Raw genomic sequence first — 25186 nt, 5'->3', positions numbered from 1 at the left:
AGCAATATCCTCCTGAATACTAAAACACAAAACTCAACTTAATACTCAAGGTTTGTACAATATAGTGACTTTCCTAAACCTCTTCTTTGTTACAGAGCCCCCCAAACTCTCTCCCATTACCGGAGCGGAACATTTGGTGCATATGAACGAGGCGACTCTCTCCTGCCAGATCTCTGGTTTCCGACCCAAACCCATCAGAATTACATTGTGTTTGCAAAGAAATGGGGGAGAAAGGATGGAAATTTACTCCTGGGATTCTGAGGCCCAAACTGGTTCCGCTGCCCCAGTGCAAGAGCCAGAGAGAGAGGAGTTAATGGGAACTTGGAATGTGCAATATCTGCCCCCGGCACAGAGGGCGCTGCAAGTGGAAATGGTTCCTGTAATAACAACAAGTAAATATCAGCGACTTTCCAACTGTCAGTGCACAATCCGTATAACCCCCGACATAGAGGAAGATGATGGGGCAGAACTGACTGTGAGGGTCACTCACTCTGCCCTGAGGGGCCCCATCTCTGTGTCCTGTCGGCTGGAGGTCAGGGGAGGTAATAGTTATTCCTATTTGCATGTTTACTACCTGCTAGTAAGCCTCTTGTATGATGCAATTTTAATATACCACTTTACACAACATTTTTCTGCTGAATTGTGCTTAGTACAGGGGAATCCCTATGTGCCATAGTTTTATGGTATCTCTCTGTACAGGCTATGGGCAAACTTAGGGGGCTGTTCCTGCTGAATTGTGCTTAGTACAGGGGAATCCCTATGTGCCATAGTTTTATGGTATCTCTCTGTACAGGCTATGGGCAAACTTAGGGGGCTGTTCCTGCTGAATTGTGCTTAGTACAGGGGAATCCCTATGTGCCATAGTTTTATGGTATCTCTCTGTACAGGCTATGGGCAAACTTAGGGGGCTGTTCCTGCTGAATTGTGCTTAGTACAGGGGAATCCCTATGTGCCATAGTTTTATGGTATCTCTCTGTACCGGCTATGGGCAAACTTAGGGGGCTGTTCCTGCTGAATTGTGCTTAGTACAGGGGAATCCCTATGTGCCATAGTTTTATGGTATCTCTCTGTACCGGCTATGGGCAAACTTAGGGGGCTGTTCCTGCTGAATTGTGCTTAGTACTGGGGAATCCCTATGTGCCATAGTTTTATGGTATCTCTCTGTACAGGCTATGGGCAAACTTAGGGGGCTGTTCCTGCTGAATTGAGCTTAGTACAGGGGAATCCCTATGTGCCATAGTTTTATGGTATCTCTCTGTACAGGCTATGGGCAAACTTAGGGGGCTGTTCCTGCTGAATTGTGCTTAGTACAGGGGAATCCCTATGTGCCATAGTTTTATGGTATCTCTCTGTACAGGCTATGAGCAAACTTAGGGGGCTGTTCCTGCTGAATTGTGCTTAGTACAGTGGAATCCCTATGTGCCATAGTTTTATGGTATCTCTCTGTACAGGCTATGAGCAAACTTAGGGGGCTGTTCCTGCTGAATTGTGCTTAGTACAGGGGGATCCCTATGTGCCATAGTTTTATGGTATCTCTCTGTACAGGCTATGGGCAAACTTAGGGGGCTGTTCCTGCTGAATTGTGCTTAGTACAGGGGAATCCCTATGTGCCATAGTTTTATGGTATCTCTCTGTACAGGCTATGAGCAAACTTAGGGGGCTGTTCCTGCTGAATTGTGCTTAGTACAGGGGAATCCCTATGTGCCATAGTTTTATGGTATCTCTCTGTACAGGCTATGAGCAAACTTAGGGGGCTGTTCCTGCTGAATTGTGCTTAGTACAGAGGAATCCCTATGTGCCATAGTTTTATGGTATCTCTCTGTACAGGCTATGGGCAAACTTAGGGGGCTGTTCCTGCTGAACTGTGCTTAGTACAGGGGAATCCCTATGTGCCATAGTTTTATGGTATCTCTCTGTACAGGCTATGGGCAAACTTAGGGGGCTGTTCCTGCTGAATTGTGCTTAGTACAGGGGAATCCCTATGTGCCATAGTTTTATGGTATCTTTCTGTACAGGCTATGGGCAAACTTAGGGGGCTGTTCCTGCTGAATTGTGCTTAGTACAGAGGAATCCCTATGTGCCATAGTTTTATGGTATCTCTCTGTACAGGCTATGAGCAAACTTAGGGGGCTGTTCCTGCTGAATTGTGCTTAAAACACTTTGGAGGAAATTTGACATGCACAGGAAAGCAATTTTAACAAATAAGAATACAAATTTAATTTCAGAAAATATTATTCTTCATTAGATAATTATTATATTGCAAATTTTAATTGCACATAGCATAATATTAAGGTAACAGGTTCTATTTTATTCCCCAAAGGTCACTAAATGCTTTCTCAGTTCCCAAAGGCTATACAGTATTAAATGTTCACAAAGCAAAATGTTTGTGCAAAGGAATCATTTTTTTACATGTGGAATTAAAAATGTTCTTTTCCGTTGTCATTTAGTAAAACCAAACATTTACAAAATCGTATCCCCGCTCCGTATCCTCCATGAAGAACCCGTGACTCTGACCTGCCCCATCTATGGGTTCAAGCCAAAGCCGCTCTCTGTTACTTGGCTGAAAGTGGATCCACTGGGTCGGGAAACAGAACTTCTGAGCTGGGATCGGGGTTCAACCGACATCTGTGATCCCCAATATTCCCATCAGCTGGCGGAGAATGAGAGAGAACATAGAGAAGAAGAAGACGATCACATTAACTACTTCCTAAGCAACGTGACCCTGAAGCCCACAGTGAGGGGGGATCACGGGGCTCAGTACGTCTGTAGGACTCACCATTACGCCACAGGGGAAAGGGCAGAGAAACGTATGGAAATGCAGGTTTTAGGTAATATAATAATGGAACAAATATTCTTATATCTAGACGTTGTGTCACATAGAATTCAGGTTGGAAATCAGCCAAATACAGCACTTACTGCAAGATTCATTTTTGACCAAAACAAATGGATGTCTTAAAAGTTTCTAAGTTGCTATGCAAAGGCATGCTGGGAATTGTAGTTTGAACACCAGCTACTGTAGCTGCTTGGGATTATGGGTACTGACTGATAATATTATAGAGGCACAGGGAGAGCTTTTCTTGACATAGACCAGATGGTATAGTGAGAAGGAAAAGCCCTATATTATCTATAGCTGTGGGTTTGAATCTGGGCAGTAACAACTTTCCTCTTATAAGGACCATTTTTGGGACTTGTGTTTATGATAAACTGGTTGGAATTATGGATTTGTAGTAGATTCTCCTGTTTAATAACAGGCGGGTGACTGGTTAAAGCAACTGCAACAAACAAATCAACAAAAAAGAGATAAGTAGCTTCTATTAAACATTTATTAACTTATTAAATTGTTGTATGTTTATGAAGATTCTCATTCATCCAGCCCATGATTCCCGTATCTAGTAGAATTATGTCTAAAACAACTGGACTTCTCTGAGGTTTTCTTGAAAACGTTTCACCTCTCATCCGAGTGGCTTCTTCAGTTGAAATGACTGGTAGGGAATTCCCCGCTATTTAAACTGATTTAAACCTATACCTTCTTACACCTGTCAGTTTCAGCCAACATCTAAAGGTGGCCATACACGTGGCGATCTGACGATGTTTCGTGCAACCATCGGTCGCACGAAACATCGTCAGATCCGCCACACACCGTCAGGGCTGAAACAGCAGATAAGGAGGTAGAAACAATAGGATTTCTACCTCCTTCTGCCGATTCAGCCCTGACGGCAGATTTTGGTCAGGCGCCTTCTATGGCGCCCGATCAAAATTTTCTAACCTGGCCGATCGGCGAGTCGTCCGATATCAGCAGCTTCCTGCGATATCGGTCGACTCGCCGACATGCCATACACGCACCGAATATCATACGAAACGAGGTTTCGTACGATTGTATCGGTGCGTGTATGGCCAGCTTAACTGAATAAGTTCAATGTAAACATTGCAATTGGATGTCTGTGGCTGTACTACCATCAAGGGTTTAAATCCCAGGGAATTCTCTACCGGTCATTTGAACTGAAGAAGCCACTTGGATGAGAGGTGAAACGTTTTCAAGAAAAACTCAGAGAAGTCCAGTTGTTTTAGACTTAATTCTACTAGATACTGTTATTAAATTGTTATTTTAAGGCAACCATTGTATATGTAACTGTTGTGGTTTAAAGGGAAACTAAACCCTGCGGGATTCTTAAAGCAATATTGCCCAATAAAACTTTCCCAGCTCTCTAGGGCCCACATTGGCAGCATTAAAATGCAAAAGAATCCTCCAATGAGAATCCCAGCTCCCTGTTCTCTGTTCCTGCAGTTGGAGTTGGGAGCAAAAAAGGTGCAGTCACTACTTATGTCATTTTCCCGTCATTATATGGCACAGGAATCAGACATGGGGATAAAGGGACAGACTTGTTCAGTGCTGGGAAACTGTGCTTATTGCTCCCAACTCCAATTGCAGGAACAGAGAACAGGGAGCCGGATTTACTCACATCAGCTGGGATTCTCATTGGGGGATTCTTTTGCATATTAATGCAGTCGGGGCTTGTGGAGATTTGGGAACATTTTGGAAACGTTTTATTGTGCAATTATAGTGCTGTGCAGAAGGGTTTAGTACCCCTCAGTATTGTAAGAAGTGTCCTTATGTTTTTGAACAAAAATAAATATTTATTCACTTCATGTTTAGCTGTCCCACAACTGGATCCCATACAGACGTCTTCTGACATTATATCTGTAGGAAAAGAGATCAAGTTATCTTGCAGAATCCATTCCTTTTACCCACAACCTTTGAACATTTCCTGGTATAAAGAAGATGAGATCTTGGTATCAACTAATACCCAAATAATCCCTGAGGACAATGGCCTGTTCCATGGTACCAGCCGTGCCACATACAGGCCCAGTGTGAGGGACATTGGGAAGAGGTTCCGGTGTGAGGTCTCTCATCCGAGTCTCCAACATCCTAAATGTGTTTCCTGGGAACTGAAACAACTGGGTAAGTAGAATTCAAAGCAATTTACTTTTTATATTTGTTTCCAGGACTGAAAAGCTAAAATGTTCATCTAATTCCTACTGGTGATAGGACTGGAGGTGAGGTTGTTCTTTTGTCAGCTCTAAATATCCTTGCTCCTTCCATTTTCAACCAACTAAACCCCAACCCAGGCACACTAACCCAGCTAAACCCAACCCAGACACACTAACCCAGCTAAACCCCAACCCAGGCACACTAACCCAGCTAAACCCAACCCAGACACACTAACCCAGCTAAACCCAACCCAGACACACTAACCCAGCTAAACCCCAACCCTGGCACACTAACCCAGCTAAACCCCAACCCAGGCACACTAACCCAGCTAAACCCCAACCCAGGCACACTAACCCAGCTAAACCCCAACCCAGGCACACTAACCCAGCTAAACCCCAACCCAGGCACACTAACCCAGCTAAACCCCAACCCAGGCACACTAACCCAGCTAAACCCCAAGCCTGGCACACTAACCCAGCTAAACCCCAACCCAGGCACACTAACCCAGCTAAACCCCAACCCTGGCACACTAACCCAGCTAAACCCCAAGCCTGGCACACTAACCCAGCTAAACCCCAACCCAGGCACACTAACCCAGCTAAACCCCAACCCTGGCACACTAACCCAGCTAAACCCCAACCCAGGCACACTAACCCAGCTAAACCCCAACCCTGGCACACTAACCCATCTAAATCCCAACCCTGGCACACTAACCCAGCTAAACCCCAACCCTGGCACACTAACCCATCTAAATCCCAACCCTGGCACACTAACCCAGCTAAACCCCAACCCTGGCACACTAACCCAGCTAAACCACACCCAGGCACACTAACCCAGCTAAACCCCAATCCTGGCACACTAACCCATCTAAATCCCAACCCTGGCACACTAACCCAGCTAAACCCCAACCCTGGCACACTAACCCAGCTAAACCACACCACACCCAGGCACACTAACCCAGCTAAAGCCCAATCCTGGCACACTAACCCAGCTAAACCCCAACCCAGGCACACTAACCCAGCTAAACCCCAAACCTGGCACACTAACCCAGCTAAACCTCAACCCTGGCACACTAACCCAGCTAAACCCCCACCCAGGCACACTAACCCAGCTAAACCCCAACCCAGGCACACTAACCCAGCTAAACCCCAAACCTGGCACACTAACCCAGCTAAACCTCAACCCTGGCACACTAACCCAGCTAAACCCCCACCCAGGCACACTAACCCAGCTAAACCCCAACCCAGGCACACTAACCCAGCTAAACCCCAAACCTGGAACACTAACCCAGCTAAACCTCAACCCTGGCACACTAACCCAGCTAAACCCCAAGCCTGGCACACTAACCCAGCTAAACCCCAAGCCTGGCACACTAACCCAGCTAAACCCCAAGCCTGGCACACTAACCCAGCTAAACCCCAAGCCTGGCACACTAACCCAGCTAAACCCCAACCCTGGCACACTAACCCAGCTAAACCCCAAGCCTGGCACACTAACCCATCTAAATCCCAACCCTGGCACACTAACCCAGCTAAACCCCAAACCTGGCACACTAACCCAGCTAAACCTCAACCCTGGCACACTAACCCAGCTAAACCCCAAGCCTGGCACACTAACCCAGCTAAACCCCAAGCCTGGCACACTAACCCAGCTAAACCCCAAGCCTGGCACACTAACCCAGCTAAACCCCAACCCTGGCACACTAACCCAGCTAAACCCCAAGCCTGGCACACTAACCCATCTAAATCCCAACCCTGGCACACTAACCCAGCTAAACCCCAACCCTGGCACACTAACCCATCTAAACCCCCACCCTGGCACACTAACCCAGCCAAACCCCACCCAGGCACACTAACCCAGCCAAACCCCAAGCCTGGCACACTAACCCAGCTAAACCCCAAGCCTGGCACACTAACCCAGCTAAACCCCAAGCCTGGCACACTAACTTAACGTGGTGCCTCAGAAGATCCAGTAGACCAGCTGAAAGCCAATGGAGGAGTCACAAACTGATCCTGGCTTTATCCAATTTAAGGTTATGCTCTGCTACAATCACGCTGTATCAATAGCTAAACAACTCTACTTCTCTTCTTTAATCTCCACTCTTCCTCTAAACCACAGCAACTATTTTCCACATTTAACTCCCAACTGTGCCCCCTCTGCATCCCCCACCTGTTACTGCCCAAGACCTTGCTCATTTCTTTAAGGACAAAACTGACAGAACATGCCATTGGATGACAATCTCACATTACCCTGTTACTCACTCACATCTGCTTTACACTCTTTCTCCCCTGTAACATTAGATGAAGTTTCCAAACTTCTACCCTGCTCAAACCACACAACCTGCTCCCTCGACCCCATACCTTCTAACCCCCTTCTCCCAGTCTGATACACTCAGCCCTGTGCTTACCCACCTATTTGACCTCTCACTTTCTACTGGTACTTTTCCTTCATCATATAAACAAGCACTAATCACTCCCATCCTCAATAAACCTTCCCTTGATCCCAGCTCCCCCATCAAATATCATCCAGTCTCCCTTCTTCTGTTTACATCTTAAGTGCTAGAAAGGCTTGTTTACAACTGGCTGGCCCAGCATCTCCCATGCAACTCCATTCTCAATGCCCTGCAATCCGGCTTCTGTCCAACACACTCAACAGAAACTGCTCTCACCAAAGTAACCAATCATCTTCTCCTGGCTAAGGCCATTATTCCATACTAATCCCTAGATCTCTCTGCAGCCTTTGACATGGTTGACACTCCCCCTAGACATTCTGTACTCAGTTGGTGTTCATGACACTGCTCTTTCTTGGTTTAAATCTTATCTTTCTGACCTTTTCTTTAAAGTTGCCTTCTCAAACTTTACCCCCACCTCACTCCCTCTCTCTCTCTGTTGGGGTTCCTCAAGGCTCTGTCTTAGCCCCTTGCTGTTTTCAGTCTATACAACTTCTCTAGGGAAACTTATTACAGTAGCACCTTTATGCTGATGGCACCCAAACTCTACCTCTCTACTCCCAACCTCCCTCCTTCTGTCCTTTCCCAAGTTACAGACTGTCTGTCCCCCATCTCCACCTGGATGTCACAGCTCCATCTGAAACTGAATTCTTCTATAACAGAATTCATTTTATTTCCTCCAACAGCCTCCCCTGTCCCTCAGGTTTCACTCAGTCAATAACAACACCTTTCAATTAAGCACTCAGGCACATTGTCTAGGAATTATCTTAGACTCCCAACTGTCTTTTATATCACACATCCAATCTCTTGCCAAATCTTGCCGTTTTCACCTGCACAACATTGCCCGAATATGCCCGCACTTCAGTTAGACACAACTAAAATACTCATCCAGTCTCTGATCATCTCCCAACTTGACTACTGTAACTTACTCCTTACAGGCACCCAACTCATCGCCTTTACCAACTCCAATCTGTTCTGTAAACACTGCTGCCGGACTCATTCATCTGTCTCCCCATTCCACATCTGTTACTCCCCTATGCATATCTCTTCCCTGGCTCCCAATCTCCTGTAGAATTAAATTCAAATTACTAACAATTACATATAAAGCCCTTACTAATGAAGCCCCTCCCTATATCTCAGCTCTAATCCCAAAATACACTGCCTGTCTCTGGCACTCTCTGCCTGTCTCTGGCACTCTCTGCCTCAACCTGTCAGACTCTCCCCTTCCTTCCAAACCTTCAAACACTCCCTAAAGACCCGTCAGTTTATAGAAGTATATTCAATATATCTAAACTTATCAGACATTTATATATGTATCATAAATCAATCAGTATCCACACTCCTTTTGTTTCAATGTACCCCTAACCCCTGTAGATTGTAAGCTCTTGCGAGCAGGGCCGTCTGACCCTATTGTTGCTCTGTATACCTTTTGTTTGTTAAACTTTTAAGATCCCTATTTGTTTAAATTTGTTATGAAGTGCTGTGTAATTTGCTGGTGTTATATAAATAAACGAACACCAGGGGGAGGAGGGTGCAGCGGGAAATTCTGTGGGAGACAGGATAGAAAATGGGGGAGGAGACTTGCTTCGGGATACTGATAATGGCAGGGAGGCCCATAAGTTGTTTACACGTCATTCTCACGCCGGAACCAGTATTAAATGTATGTTTCCCAATGCAAGGAGTCTGACTGGTAAAATGTGAGAGCTGGAGGTACTGGTGTTGGAGCGGAAATATGATGTGATTGGTGTTGCTGAAACTTGGTTGAATGAGTCTCATGACTGGGCAGTTAATATTGGGGGGTATACATTGTTTCGGAGGGACAGGGGCAATAGAAAAGGAGGAGGAGTGTGTCTGTTCATTAAGCAGGAATTAAAAGCAAATATTAGGGAGGAAGTGATGGGGGTAACAGAGGGAGCTGAATCCTTATGGGTTGAGCTTCTCACAGATAGTAAAGAATCTACCAAACTAATTGTAGGGGTATGCTATAGCCCCCCTAATGTAAGCGAAGAGGAGGAGGCCCAGCTCCTGTTGCAAATAGAAAAGGCTGCTAGTTTGGGGCAAGTGATAATAATGGGGGATTTTAATTACCCTGATATTGACTGGGGCAATAGTACTGCCAGGACAGTAACTGGGAACAAGTTTATAAACTTGCTGCATGACAACTTTATGTCACAGGGTGTTGAGGAGCCAACCAGGAACCTGCTATACTAGATCTAGTGATCTCTAATGACCCAGAACGTATAGCAAATGTGCAAGTGGTTGAACCCCTGGGTAATAGTGACCATAATGTTATTTCATTTGATGTTTGGTGCAGGAAACAAATTTACACGGGGGCAACAAAGACACTGAATTTTAGGAAGGCAAATTTTAGCTCCTTAAGGGCAGCGCTTCAGGGCATAGATTGGGGCATTATGTTTTCTGATAAAAACACAGAGCAGAAATGGTTGTCATTTAAAATGATATTAAATCATTACTGTTCTCAATTCATTCCATTAATAAGAAAAAGTAGAAGTGTTAAGAATCCCCCTATGTGGCTTAACTCTGAGGTAAAGAAGTTAATAGGGAGAAAAAGGAAAGCTTTTAAGAAATATAAGTCAGAGGGGACAGTTGCTGCGTTTAATGAATATAAACACTATAACAAGTGTTGTAAAACAGCAATCCGGAAGGCAAAGATAGAAAATGAGGAGCGCATCGCGGCCGAGGCCAAGACTAACCCCAAAAAGTTTTTTAAGTATATTAATAGTAAAAAGATGCAGGTTGAGGGTGTGGCCCCATTGAGTTATAATAACAATATGGTTACAGCGGATACAGAAAAGGCAGATGTGCTTAACCAGTTCTTTTCTTCTGTGTATACAGTAGGGGGAGCCAGTGGGCCAAGTCCCACCCAATAGCTGCACTGTTGCCTCAGCTCCAACTACACAGTGGTTGGCACAGGATATGGTGCTTAAAGGGTTACACACGATAAATGTAAACAAGGCACCTGGGCCAGATGGAATACCCCCTCGGGTACTGAGAGAGCTAGGGGCAGAATTGCAGTGGCCCTTGTTTCTGATATTCTCAGACTCTCTTTCATCAGGTATGGTACCTAGGGATTGGAAGAAGGCGAATGTCACTCCCATATTTAAAAAGGGAGTAAGATCTCAGCCTGGCAATTATAGGCCTGTAAGTCTGACATCCGTGGTGGGCAAGTTATTTGAAGGCTTGTTAAGGGATCACATTCAAAATTATGTAGTGGAGAATGGCATTATGAGCAGTAATCAGCATGGCTTTATGAAGGACAGGTCATGTCAGACCAATTTAATTGCTTTTTATGATGAGGTAAGTAAGAAGCTGGACAGTGGGGGGGCAGTAGTGGCACAGTGGGGGGGAAGTAGTGGGACAGTGGGGGGGCAGTAGTGGGACAGTGGGGGGGCAGTAGTGGGACAGTGGGGATGCAGTAGATATAATCTATTTGGATTTTGCCAAAGCATTTGATACCGTTCCCCACAAACGACTGCTTTCTAAGCTAAGGTCTATTGGTCTTAGTGAAGCCGTTTGCACATGGATAGAAAACTGGCTACAGGATCGGGTACAGAGGGGGGTTGTTAATGGCACATTCTCTACTTGGAATAAGGTCCTCAGTGGGGTCCCTCAGGGTTCTGTACTGGGTCCACTTTTGTTTAATTTGTTCATAAATGACTTGGGGGAGGGTATTATGGGTAATGTATCAGTGTTTGCAGATGGCACAAAACTCTGCAGCCCAGTCAATTCTATCCAGGATGTGACATCCCTGCAGCAGGATCTTGGCCAACTGGCAATCTGGGCAGCTAAGTGGCAGATGAGATTTAATGTGGATAAATGTAAGGTCATGCACCTGGGATGTAAAAATATGCCCCCACTTATACCCTTAATGGGACTGCACTAGGCAAATCCATAATGGAGAAGGACCTTGGAGTCCTTGTAGATAATAAACTTGGCTGTAGCAAGCAATGCCAGGCAGCAGCTGCAAGGGCAAACAGGGTATTGAGCTGTATTAAAAGGGGTATAGATTCACGGGAGGAGGGGGTTATTCTTCCCCTTTACAGAGCGCTGGTAAGGCCCCATCTAGAATATGCTGTTCAGTTTTGGTCTCCAGTGCTCAAACGGGACATTACTGAGTTAGAGAGGGTCCAGAGAAGGGCAACTAAGCTGGTAAAGGGTATGGAAAGTCTCAGTTATGGGGAAAGGCTGGCCCAGTTGGGTCTGTTTACACTGGGGAAGAGGCGCTTAAGAGGTGACATGATAACTATGTATAAATATATAAAGGGATCATATAATAACCTTTCTAATGTTTTATTTACCAGTAGGTCCTTCCAACGGGCACGAGGGCACCCACTCCGTTTAGAAGAAGGGAGGTTCCATTTAAATATTCGGAAAGGATTTGTTACAGTGAGAGCTGTGAGGTTCTGGGGTCCCCCCTCCCCGAATCAGTCGTACTGGCTGATACATTATATAACTTTATATAGGGGCTGGATGGATTCTTAGCAAGTGAGGGAATACAGGGTTATGGGAGATAGCTCTTAGTACAAGTGAGGGAATACAGGGGTAGGGGAGATAGCTCTCAGTACAAGTGAGGGAATACAGGGGTAGGGGGGATAGCTCTCAGTACAAGTGAGGGAATACAGGGGTAGGGGAGATAGCTCTCAGTACAAGTGAGGGAATACAGGGGTAGGGGGGATAGCTCTTAGTACAAGTGAGGGAATACAGGGGTAGGGGAGATAGCTCTCAGTACAAGTGAGGGAATACAGGGGTAGGGGAGATAGCTCTCAGTACAAGTGAGGGAATACAGGGGTAGGGGGGATAGCTCTCAGTACAAGTGAGGGAATACAGGGGTAGGGGGGATAGCTCTCAGTACAAGTGAGGGAATACAGGGGTAGGGGAGATAGCTCTCAGTACAAGTGAGGGAATACAGGGGTAGGGGGGATAGCTCTTAGTACAAGTGAGGGAATACAGGGGTAGGGGAGATAGCTCTCAGTACAAGTGAGGGAATACAGGGGTAGGGGAGATAGCTCTCAGTACAAGTGAGGGAATACAGGGGTAGGGGAGATAGCTCTCAGTACAAGTGAGGGAATACAGGGGTAGGGGGGATAGCTCTCAGTACAAGTGAGGGAATACAGGGGTAGGGGGGATAGCTCTTAGTACAAGTGAGGGAATACAGGGGTAGGGGGGATAGCTCTCAGTACAAGTGAGGGAATACAGGGGTAGGGGGGATAGCTCTCAGTACAAGTGAGGGAATACAGGGGTAGGGGGATAGCTCTCAGTACAAGTGAGGGAATACAGGGGTAGGGGAGATAGCTCTCAGTACAAGTGAGGGAATACAGGGGTAGGGGGGATAGCTCTCAGTACAAGTGAGGGAATACAGGGGTAGGGGAGATAGCTCTCAGTACAAGTGAGGGAATACAGGGGTAGGGGGATAGCTCTCAGTACAAGTGAGGGAATACAGGGGTAGGGGAGATAGCTCTCAGTACAAGTGAGGGAATACAGGGTATGGGAGATAGCTCTCAGTACAAGTGAGGGAATACAGGGGTAGGGGGATAGCTCTCAGTACAAGTGAGGGAATACAGGGGTAGGGGAGATAGCTCTCAGTACAAGTGAGGGAATACAGGGGTAGGGGAGATAGCTCTCAGTACAAGTGAGGGAATACAGGGGTAGGGGGGATAGCTCTCAGTACAAGTGAGGGAATACAGGGGTAGGGGGGATAGCTCTCAGTACAAGTGAGGGAATACAGGGGTAGGGGAGATAGCTCTCAGTACAAGTGAGGGAATACAGGGGTAGGGGGGGATAGCTCTCAGTACAAGTGAGGGAATACAGGGGTAGGGGAGATAGCTCTCAGTACAAGTGAGGGAATACAGGGGTAGGGGGGATAGCTCTCAGTACAAGTGAGGGAATACAGGGGTAGGGGGGATAGCTCTCAGTACAAGTGAGGGAATACAGGGGTAGGGGGGATAGCTCTCAGTACAAGTGAGGGAATACAGGGGTAGGGGAGATAGCTCTCAGTACAAGTGAGGGAATACAGGGGTAGGGGGGATAGCTTTTCAGTACAAGTGAGGGAATACAGGGGTAGGGGGGATAGCTCTCAGTGCAAGTGAGGGAATACAGGGGTAGGGGAGATAGCTCTTAGTACAAGTGAGGGAATACAGGGTTAGGGGGGATAGCTCTCAGTACAAGTGAGGGAATACAGGGGTAGGGGGGATAGCTCTCAGTACAAGTGAGGGAATACAGGGTTAGGGGGGATAGCTCTCAGTACAAGTGAGGGAATACAGGGGTAGGGGGGATAGCTCTCAGTACAAGTGAGGGAATACAGGGGTAGGGGGGATAGGTCTCAGTACAAGTGAGGGAATACAGGGGTAGGGGGGATAGCTCTCAGTACAAGTGAGGGAATACAGGGGTATGGGGGATAGCTCTCAGTACAAGTGAGGGAATACAGGGGTAGGGGGGATAGCTCTCAGTACAAGTGAGGGAATACAGGGGTAGGGGGGATAGCTCTCAGTACAAGTGAGGGAATACAGGGGTAGGGGGGATAGCTCTCAGTACAAGTGAGGGAATACAGGGGTAGGGGGGATAGCTCTCAGTACAAGTGAGGGAATACAGGGGTAGGGGGGATAGCTCTCAGTACAAGTGAGGGAATACAGGGGTAGGGGGGATAGCTCTCAGTACAAGTGAGGGAATACAGGGGTAGGGGGGATAGCTCTCAGTACAAGTGAGGGAATACAGGGGTATGGGGGATAGCTCTCAGTACAAGTGAGGGAATACAGGGGTAGGGGAGATAGCTCTCAGTACAAGTGAGGGAATACAGGGGTAGGGGGGATAGCTCTCAGTACAAGTGAGGGAATACAGGGGTAGGGGAGATAGCTCTCAGTACAAGTGAGGGAATACAGGGGTAGGGGAGATAGCTCTCAGTACAAGTGAGGGAATACAGGGGTAGGGGAGATAGCTCTCAGTACAAGTGAGGGAATACAGGGGTATGGGAGATAGCTCTCAGTACAAGTGAGGGAATACAGGGGTAGGGGGGATAGCTCTCAGTACAAGTGAGGGAATACAGGGGTAGGGGAGATAGCTCTCAGTACAAGTGAGGGAATACAGGGGTAGGGGAGATAGCTCTCAGTACAAGTGAGGGAATACAGGGGTAGGGGGGATAGCTCTCAGTACAAGTGAGGGAATACAGGGGTAGGGGAGATAGCTCTCAGTACAAGTGAGGGAATACAGGGGTAGGGGGGATAGCTCTCAGTACAAGTGAGGGAATACAGGGGTAGGGGGGATAGCTCTCAGTACAAGTGAGGGAATACAGGGGTAGGGGGATAGCTCTCAGTACAAGTGAGGGAATACAAGGGTAGGGGAGATAGCTCTCAGTACAAGTGAGGGAATACAGGGGTAGGGGAGATAGCTCTCAGTACAAGTGAGGGAATACAGGGGTAGGGGAGATAGCTCTCAGTACAAGTGAGGGAATACAGGGGTAGGGGGGATAGCTCTCAGTACAAGTGAGGGAATACAGGGGTAGGGGGGGATAGCTCTCAGTACAAGTGAGGGAATACAGGGGTAGGGGGGATAGCTCTCAGTACAAGTGAGGGAATACAGGGGTAGGGGGGATAGCTCTCAGTACAAGTGAGGGAATACAGGGGTAGGGGAGATAGCTCTCAGTACAAGTGAGGGAATACAGGGGTAGGGGGGATAGCTCTCAGTACAAGTGAGGGAATACAGGGGTAGGGGGGATAGCTCTCAGTACAAGTGAGGGAATACAGGGGTAGGGGGATAGCTCTCAGTACAAGTGAGGGAATACAGGGGTATGGGAGATAGCTCTCAGTACAAGTGAGGGAATACAGGGGTAGGGGGATAGCTCTCAGTACAAGTGAGGGAATACAGGGGTAGGGGAGATAGCTCTCAGTACAAGTGAGGGAATACAGGGGTAGGGGGGATAACTCTCAGTACAAGTGAGGGAATACAGGGGTAGGGGGGATAGCTCTCAGTACAAGTGAGGGAATACAGGGGTAGGGGGATAGCTCTCAGTACAAGTGAGGGAATACAGGGTTATGGGAGATAGCTCTCAGTACAAGTGAGGGAATACAGGGGTAGGGGGGATAGCTCTCAGTACAAGTGAGGGAATACAGGGGTAGGGGAGATAGCTCTCAGTACAAGTGAGGGAATACAGGGGTAGGGGAGATAGCTCTCAGTACAAGTGAGGGAATACAGGGGTAGGGGAGATAGCTTTCAGTACAAGTGAGGGAATACAGGGGTAGGGGGGATAGCTCTCAGTACAAGTGAGGGAATACAGGGGTAGGGGAGATAGCTCTCAGTACTAGTTGCCCCAGGGACTGGTCCGATTGCCATCTTGGAGTCAGGAAGGAATTTTTTCCCCTCTGCGGCAAATTAGAGAGGCTTCAGATGGGGTTTTTTGCCTTCCTCTGGATCAACTAGTAGTTAGGCAGGTTATATATAGGCATTATGGTTGAACTTGATGGACGTATGTCTTTTTTCAACCCAACTTACTATGTTACTATGTTACTACTATGAACGACGATGATGATGGTATAAAACTAAGAAAAAGGAGTTATAATTAATTCAGTATTAGTTTTACACAAATGGGGTCTGGCTTCTAACAGTCTCCATTCAACTCTATCTAATCTATTTCCACTTGGCTAAGTGATCTGATTCCTACAATCCTATAATCTTCTTATTATCCTATTTACATTATAGTCTGTACCCCGACTGTGAGTGAAATAGAGTGTGAGCCTGAGGTCCCTGAGTGTGACCAACCTGTCACATTATCCTGTACTGCCCGGGATTTCTACCCCGCAACCTGCTCAGTCCGTTGGTACAAGGGCAAGAGAAGCACCTCTACTGTACATGAAACAGAACCTGCCCAGCAAGACCCCGAGTCCGGACTGTTCTCTAAAACAACAAAAATTCTCTTCACACCTTCCGCCAGCCAACATGGGACAGAATACCACGTGGAAATAACTCATTCTATGGAGACAACAGTTAGGAAATATTGTATAAAACTCAAAGGTATTTATGCTGAGAAAAAAAGATGTTTAGTTACTACTGAATATGCCCATAAAAAAAGTATTTTTTTTTTTGAGTAACACTAAGATACAGGCCTAAGTGCCATTCCTTCCTAAGTGCCATTCCTTCCTAAGTGCCATTCCTTGCCTGAGCGCCATTCCTTGCCTGAGTGCCATTCCTTCCTAAGTGCCATTCCTTGCCTGAGCGCCATTCCTTGCCTGAGTGCCATTCCTTCCTAAGTGCCATTCCTTGCCTAAGCGCCATTCCTTGCCTAAGCACCATTCCTTGCCTGAGTGCCATTCCTTCCTAAGTGCCATTCCTTGCCTGAGCGCCATTGCTTGCCTAAGCGCCATTCCTTGCCTGAGTGCCATTCCTTCCTAAGTGCCATTCCTTGCCTGAGCGCCATTCCTTGCCGGAGTGCCATTCCTTCCTAAGTGCCATTCCTTGCCTGAGCGCCATTCCTTGCCTGAGTGCCATTCCTTCCTAAGTGCCATTCCTTGCCTGAGTGCCATTCCTTCCTAAGTGCCATTCCTTGCCTAAGCGCCATTCCTTGCCTGAGTGCCATTCCTTCCTAAGTGCCATTCCTTGCCTGAGCGCCATTCCTTGCCTAAGCACCATTCCTTGCCTGAGCGCCATTCCTTGCCTAAGCACCATTCCTTGCCTAAGCGCCATTTTTTTGCCTGAGCGCCATTCCTTGCCTAAGCGCCATTCCTTACCTGAGCGCCATTCCTTGCCTGAGCGCCATTCCTTAGCGTCTGATTTCTGGGCCCAATGGGCAAAGTACAGGTATGGGACACATTATCCAGAATGCTCGGGACCAAGGGTATTCCAGATAAGGGGTCTTTCTGTAATTTGGATCTCCATACCTAAAGTCTATTAAAAAATCTATAAAACATTAATTAAACTCAATAGGGTTATTTTGCATCCAGTAAAGATTAATTATATCTTAGTTGGGATCAAATACCGGTACTGTTTTATTATTACAAAGAAAAGGGAATCATTTAACCATTAAATAAACCCAATAGGGCTGTTCTGCCCCAATAAGGGGTAATTATATCTTAGTTGGGATCAAATACCGGTACTGTTTTATTATTACAAAGAAAAGGGAATCATTTAACCATGAAATAAACCCAATAGGGCTGTTCTGCCCCAATAAGGGGTAATTATATCTTAGTTGGGATCAAGTACAGGTACTGTTTTATTATTACAGAGAAAAGGGAATCATTTAACCATTAAATAAACCCAATAGGGCTGTTCTGCCCCAATAAGGGGTAATTATATCTTAGTTGGGATCAAGTACAGGTACTGTTTTATTATTATAGAGAAAAGGGAATCATTTAACCATGAAATAAACCCAATAGGGCTGTTCTGCCCCCAATAAGGGGTAATTATATCTTAGTTGGCATCAAGTACAGGTACCGTTTTATTATTACAGAGAAAAGGGAATCATTTAACCATTAAATAAATCCAATAGGGCTGTTCTGCCCCCAATAAGGGGTAATTATATCTTAGTTGGGATCAAGTTCAGGTACTGTTTTATTATTACAGAGAAAAGGGAATCATTTAACCATTAAATAAACCCAATAGGGCTGTTCTGCCCCCAATAAGGGGTAATTATATCTTAGTTGGGATCAAGTACAGGTACTGTTTTATTATTACAGAGAAAAGGGGATCATTTAACCATTAAATAAACCCAATAGGGCTGTTCTGCCCCCAATAAGGGGTAATTATATCTTAGTTGGGATCAAGTACAGGTACTGTTTTATTATTACAGAGAAAAGGGGATCATTTAACCATTAAATAAACCCAATAGGGCTGTTCTGCCCCAATAAGGGGTAATTATATCTTAGTTGGGATCAAGTACAGGTACTGTTTTATTATTACAGAGAAAAGGGAATCATTTAACCATTAAATAAACCCAATAGGGCTGTTCTGCCCCAATAAGGGGTAATTATATCTTAGTTGGGATCAAGTACAGGTACTGTTTTATTATTATAGAGAAAAGGGAATCATTTAACCATGAAATAAACCCAATAGGGCTGTTCTGCCCCCAATAAGGGGTAATTATATCTTAGTTGGGATCAAGTACAGGTACTGTTTTATTATTATAGAGAAAAGGGAATCATTTAACCATTAAATAAACCCAATAGGGCTGTTCTGCCCCAATAAGGGGTAATTATATCTTAGTTGGGATCAAGTACAGGTACTGTTTTATTATTATAGAGAAAAGGGAATCATTTAACCATGAAATAAACCCAATAGGGCTGTTCTGCCCCCAATAAGGGGTAATTATATCTTAGTTGGCATCAAGTACAGGTACTGTTTTATTATTACAGAGAAAAGGGAATCATTTAACCATTAAATAAACCCAATAGGGCTGTTCTGCCCCAATAAGGGGTAATTATATCTTAGTTGGGATCAAGTACAGGTACTGTTTTATTATTATAGAGAAAAGGGAATCATTTAACCATGAAATAAACCCAATAGGGCTGTTCTGCCCCCAATAAGGGGTAATTATATCTTAGTTGGCATCAAGTACAGGTACTGTTTTATTATTACAGAGAAAAGGGAATCATTTAACCATTAAATAAACCCAATAGGGCTGTTCTGCCCCCAATAAGGGGTAATTATATCTTAGTTGGGATCAAGTACAGGTACTGTTTTATTATTACAGAGAAAAGGGAATCATTTAACCATGAAATAAATCCAATAGGGCTGTTCTGCCCCCAATAAGGGGTAATTATATCTTAGTTGGGATCAAGTTCAGGTACTGTTTTATTATTACAGAGAAAAGGGAATCATTTAACCATTAAATAAACCCAATAGGGCTGTTCTGCCCCCAATAAGGGGTAATTATATCTTAGTTGGGATCAAGTACAGGTACTGTTTTATTATTACAGAGAAAAGGGGATCATTTAACCATTAAATAAACCCAATAGGGCTGTTCTGCCCCCAATAAGGGGTAATTATATCTTAGTTGGGATCAAGTACAGGTACTGTTTTATTATTACAGAGAAAAGGGGATCATTTAACCATTAAATAAACCCAATAGGGCTGTTCTGCCCCAATAAGGGGTAATTATATCTTAGTTGGGATCAAGTACAGGTACTGTTTTATTATTACAGAGAAAAGGGAATCATTTAACCATTAAATAAACCCAATAGGGCTGTTCTGCCCCCAATAAGGGGTAATTATATCTTAGTTGGGATCAAGTACAGGTACTGTTTTTATTATTACAGAGAAAAGGGAATCATTTAACCATTAAATAAACCCAATAGGGCTGTTCTGCCCCCAATAAGGGGTAATTATATCTTAGTTGGGATCAAGTACAGGTACTGTTTTATTATTACAGAGAAAAGGGGATCATTTAACCATTAAATAAACCCAATAGGGCTGTTCTGCCCCAATAAGGGGTAATTATATCTTAGTTGGGATCAAGTACAGGTACTGTTTTATTATTACAGAGAAAAGGGAATCATTTAACCATTAAATAAACCCAATAGGGCTGTTCTGCCCCCAATAAGGGGTAATTATATCTTAGTTGGGATCAAGTACAGGTACTGTTTTATTTTTACAGAGAAAAAAGAAATCAATTTTAAAAGTCTGAATTATTTGATTAAAATGGAGTCTATGGGAGACAGGCTTTCCGTAATTCGGAGCTTTCTGGATATCGGGTTTCCGGATAACGGATCCCATACCTATCTAATATTACTCCCATTTCTCTTGTTCATAAATTATGTTATACTAGAAATGCTAAATTGTTTTTATTGTGGCTAGTCCAGAATGAATTAAAAATTGTAATAATTCATATGTAATTTGTCCATTCACTATATTTATATCCATAAGAGCAAAATCACATGCATTTCTCAGCAGTAGTAAGTCTCTGTTAGCCAACCTGTAGTTCCTATAGCTATTCAATCTAAATGGGGCACCAGGAAGGGCACTGCTGTTGGGGGTCACTGGAACAGTTTCAGCTGCTGTGGTTACAAATAGGCAGTCACTAGGTGCCCTGGATCTTCTTTACAAAAACTCTGTGTTCTTGACCAACAGGAACTGGTTCAGTCTTAAGGCACATTGCAATCAGGTGGTGGTCCAGGTAGGTCATTCTAAGTACTAGTCAGGCTCTAGATCAGTGATCCCCAACTGGTAGCTTGGGGGCAACTTGTTGCTCCCAGTGGCCTCAAAGCAGGTGCTTATTTTTGAATTTCTGGCTTGGAGGCAAATTTGGAAACACAGAAACACAGTTTTACCCCAATCAGAGTCTCCTGCAGGGTGTCAGTCACATGGGGCTACCCAATAGCCAATTACAGCTCTTATTTGGCACCCCCAAAGAAACTTTTTCATGCTTGTGTTGCTCCCCAATACTTTTTACATCAGAGTGTGGCTCATGAGTGAAAAAGGTTGGGGGTCCCTGATCTAAATAATGTTGTGACCCGTCTATGCTCATATGAACAGCTCTTGACATAAATTATTTAAAAATCCTGGGTCCAGGGAGAACACCAACCACTTCAAAATCAGCTACAATCACATTAACAAGTGTTCAAGGGATCCCAGTGTAGACTCCATACAATCTTATTACAAACCGGATTCCAAAAAAGTTGGGACTCTAAACAAATTGTGAATAAAAACTGAACGCAATGATGTGGGGGTGCCAACTTCTAATATTTTATTCAGAATAGAACATAAATCACGGAACAAAAGTTTAAACTGAGAAAATGTACCATTTTAACGGAAAAATATGTTGATTCAGAATTTCATGGTGTCAACAAATCCCAAAAAAGTTGGGACAAGTAGCAATAAGAGGCTGGAAAAAGTAAATTTGAGCATAACGAAGAGCTGGAAGACCAAATAACACTAATTAGGTCAATTGGCAACATGATTGGGTATAAAAAGAGCTTCTCAGAGTGGCAGTGTGTCTCAGGAGCCAAGATGGGGAGAGGATCACCAATTCCCACAATGTTGCGCAGAAAGATAGGGGAGCAATATCAGAAAGGTGTTACCCAGCAAAAAATTGCAAAGATTTTGCATCTATCATCATCAACTGTGCATAACATCATCCGAAGATTCAGAGAATCTGGAACAATCTCTGTGCGTAAGGGTCAAGGCCGTAAAACCATATTGGATACTCGTGATCTCCGGGCCCCAACACTGCACCACAAACAGGAATGTACTGTAAAGGGAATCACAGAATGGGCTCAGGAATACTTCCAGAAACCATTGTCAGTGAATCCACCGTGCCATCCGCCGTTGCCAGCTGAAACTCTACAGTGCAAAGAAGAAGCCATTTCTAAGCAAGATCCACAAGCTCAGGCGTTCTCACTGGGCCAGGGATCATTTAAAATGGAGTGTGGCAAAATGGAAGACTGTTCTGTGGTCAGACGAGTCACGATTCGAAGTTCTTTTTGGAAATCTGGGACGCCATGTCATCCGGACCAAGGAGGACAAGGACAACCCAAGTTGTTATCAATGCTCAGTTCAGAAGCCTGCATCTCTGATGGTATGGGGTTGCATGAGTGCGTGTGGCATGGGTAGCTTGCATGTCTAGAAAGGCAGCATCAATGCAGAAAAATATATTCAGGTTCCAGAACAACATATGCTCCCATCCAGGCACCATCTCTTTCAGGGAAGAGCCTGCATTTTTCAACAAGATAATGCCAGACCCCATTCTGCATCAATCACAACATCATGTCTGCGTAGGAGAAGGATCCGGGTACTGAAATGGCCAGTCTGCAGTCCAGATCTTTCCCCTATAGAGAACATTTGGCGCATAATAAAGAGGAAGGTGCGACACAGAAGGCCCAAGACGATTGAACAGTTAGAGGCCTGTATTAGACAAGAATGGGAGAGCATTCCTATTCCTAAACTTGAGAAACTGCTCTCCTCGGTCCCCAGACGGCTGTTGAGTGTTGTAAGAAGAAGGGGAGATGCCACACAGTGGGGAAAATGGCCTTGTCCCAACTTTTTTGGAATTTGTTGACACCATGAAATTCTGAATCAACATATTTTTAGCTTAAAATGGTACATTTTCTCAGTTTAAACTTTTGTTCCGTGATTTATGTTCTATTCTGAATAAAATATTAGAAGTTGGCGCCTCCACATCATTGCGTTCAGTTTTTATTCACAATTTGTTTAGTGTCCCAACTTTTTTGGAATCCGGGTTGTATTTAAAAGGAAACCAAATGTAAAGATGTTATTGAATATTTGAAATAAGGGTAAGGTTGGGTGTGGGCATATCCTGAAAATGCACCAGGAACAGAAATGACAAAGTTTTGCTAATAATATCTATTTGGTGCTCTGCCACAAGATACATGAGGGTTGATTCACTAAAGTGCGATAAGTTTTATCGCACTTTTTTTGCGTTAAAATAGACACGAAAATTAGCACGCGATTCACTACAGTATTACCACATGCATTAAGTCGCATATCGCATGCGTTAATTTTCGTGCAACCGCATGCGTTAATTAGCGCGCTGAAAAGAATACTAAGGCATGATTCACAAACACTTAGGCGCGCTAAATATCGCATTAGTCTGTGCGAAAATTAACACCTACTTGGGGCAGGCGGTAATAATAGAAAAGAACAGTAAATGAGCTTTTGGCAATAAAATATGGACTTACAGTGTTATTTATTCAGTCTGTGTTTCCCCCAGAGTGACGCAGCCGCCAGTTTGCAGGGAAATGGTCATTTTTAATACAGTAATTTTACGAAAGTATTGGCGTGTATGGCTAACATGGCGTGCATTTATTCGCGCGACTATTTATATGCGGCTACAAGTGATGAAATGTTTTGCCAGGCATGGATTCGTGGCAAATTTTTGGATGTGCAGCAAATTTTTTCATTCGTTTCGCAAAACAATCTGGCAATGGCAAAACATAAAAAAATTTGCAGCGGAAAAATTCGCCGCACGTCCAAAAATTTTCGCAGGCGTCAAAAAATAATGGTCACGGGCAACAATTTTTTTGGCCGCACAAACTTTTTGCCGTTTTGCGAATTTTTCGCTAAAGATAAACGGAACAGATTTGCTCATCACTAGCGGCTACTATTTATAAGCAGATACTAATGGTATGCTACCATTTATATGCTACCAATTATATGCTACTATTTATATGCTACCATTTATAAGCTACTATTTATATGCTACCATTTATTTGCTACTATTTATATGCTACCAATTATATGCTACTATTTATATGCTACCATTTATATGCTACTATTTATATGCTACCATTTATATGCTACTATTTATATGCTACCATTTATATGCTACCTGTCACGATCAGTATCCCAGAACCCAGAACAGACTCCAAGGACCCGGTCTCGGCTCACGCTTCTGCCTATAACCGCCGCCTTTCACGTCGGGAGGAGCCCTTCGCTACTTGGATGCCGCCAGGACTTATTGTGAGAGACCCGAGGAGAGAGTTCTGAGCAGGCACGGGAACCAATTGTATGACAGGAAGATGGGGGAACACAAGCGTAGTCAGGACGGGCCGGGGTCAGCAACAATCGGGCAATGCAGTACAAAGTCAGGATCCAGTAGAATAGTCGGTCAGGCAATGGTCGGTCCAGGCAGCAGGCAAGAATAATCAGGAACAGGCAAGGTCAATACAGGCAGCAAACAAGAGAAGGTCGGGTACAGGCTAAGGTCAAAACACAGCAGGAACACCAGAGAAACACACCCAGGAACTTACAGGAAGCAGAACCTACGTTGGGCAATGATTTCAAGCTAGAAGCACCTTAAATATTTGAATTTGGCGCCATCGTGACGTCATATGCGCGCGCCGAGCATAGACGCGCGTGCGCATGCGTAGAGGCGCCGCATGCGCACAAGGCAGAAGCCTTAAAGGGCGCACGTCGCGTGCGCCCGCGCCAAGGGAGAACCGGGGGGGCGTCCCCGCAACGGAGGAGGCGGCGGGCGTCCCCGCCGCCCCACTAGACCACCAGGTACCCTTACATTACCCCCCCTCCAGAGGGGGCCACCGGACCCCTAGGTTTATTTGGAAACCTAGCATGGAATTGCCGTACCAGACAATCTGCCCGAACATCAGAAGCTGGAACCCAAGACCTCTCTTCGGGACCATAACCTTTCCAATGCACCAAGTATTGTAGCTTACCCCTAGAGAGGCGAGAGTCAACTATCCTTTGAATCACATATTCGGATTGTCCCTCAATAGAAACAGGAGGAGGAGGAGATCTCTGCCGAACCACTCTAGCGGGTTTCAACAAAGAAACATGAAAAGAATTAGTAATCTTGAGTTCGGGAGGAAGTTCTAGACGGACCGTGTTAGGGTTTATAATTTCAGAAATCACATAAGGACCAATAAACTTGTGTGCAAACTTGGAAGAGGGAACCTTCAGAGGAACATTCTTGGAAGAAAGCCAAACCCTTTCACCAACCTGATAAGTGGGTGATGTTTTGTGACGCTTATCAAAGGCTTTCTTCTGAACAGCTACTGCAGAAGACAATGCACTATGAACCTTTTGCCAAATGTTAGAGAAATTATCAACTATAGAATTGACAGCAGGTACCTCCGAAGGAACAGTGGAAAATGAAAAAACTCTGGGATGAATGCCAAAAACAACAAAAAACGGTGACTCCCCAGTGGATGCGTAAGTGGAATTATTGAAAGCAAACTCAGCCCACGGAAGAAAATCAGCCCAAAGGGATTGATTACTGGCAACATAGCATCTAAGGTACTGTTCCAAAGACTGGTTTGTCCTCTCTGTCTGCC

General features: G+C 44.9%; 1 protein-coding gene across 2 annotated transcripts in view; it reads left to right on the top strand.

The window, feature by feature from the left end:
- The window catches only part of LOC116410226, an 83502-nt gene that overhangs the window by 41999 nt on the left and 16317 nt on the right, over positions 1 to 25186 (top strand). For both annotated transcript variants that reach the window (XM_031900343.1, XM_031900344.1), the window contains exons 5-8: positions 96 to 542; positions 2448 to 2828; positions 4655 to 4960; positions 16149 to 16460. In XM_031900343.1, coding sequence (XP_031756203.1) covers positions 96 to 542; positions 2448 to 2828; positions 4655 to 4960; positions 16149 to 16460 — 1446 coding nt within the window. The remainder of the gene's footprint in view (positions 1 to 95; positions 543 to 2447; positions 2829 to 4654; positions 4961 to 16148; positions 16461 to 25186) is intronic.

The sequence above is a fragment of the Xenopus tropicalis genome, chromosome 4, assembly GCF_000004195.4.
Source record: "Xenopus tropicalis strain Nigerian chromosome 4, UCB_Xtro_10.0, whole genome shotgun sequence".
NCBI classification, from domain to species: Eukaryota; Metazoa; Chordata; class Amphibia; order Anura; family Pipidae; genus Xenopus; species Xenopus tropicalis.
The sequence above is the reverse complement of the archived record's forward strand: the minus strand, read 5'-3'. Positions and strand labels throughout refer to the sequence as shown.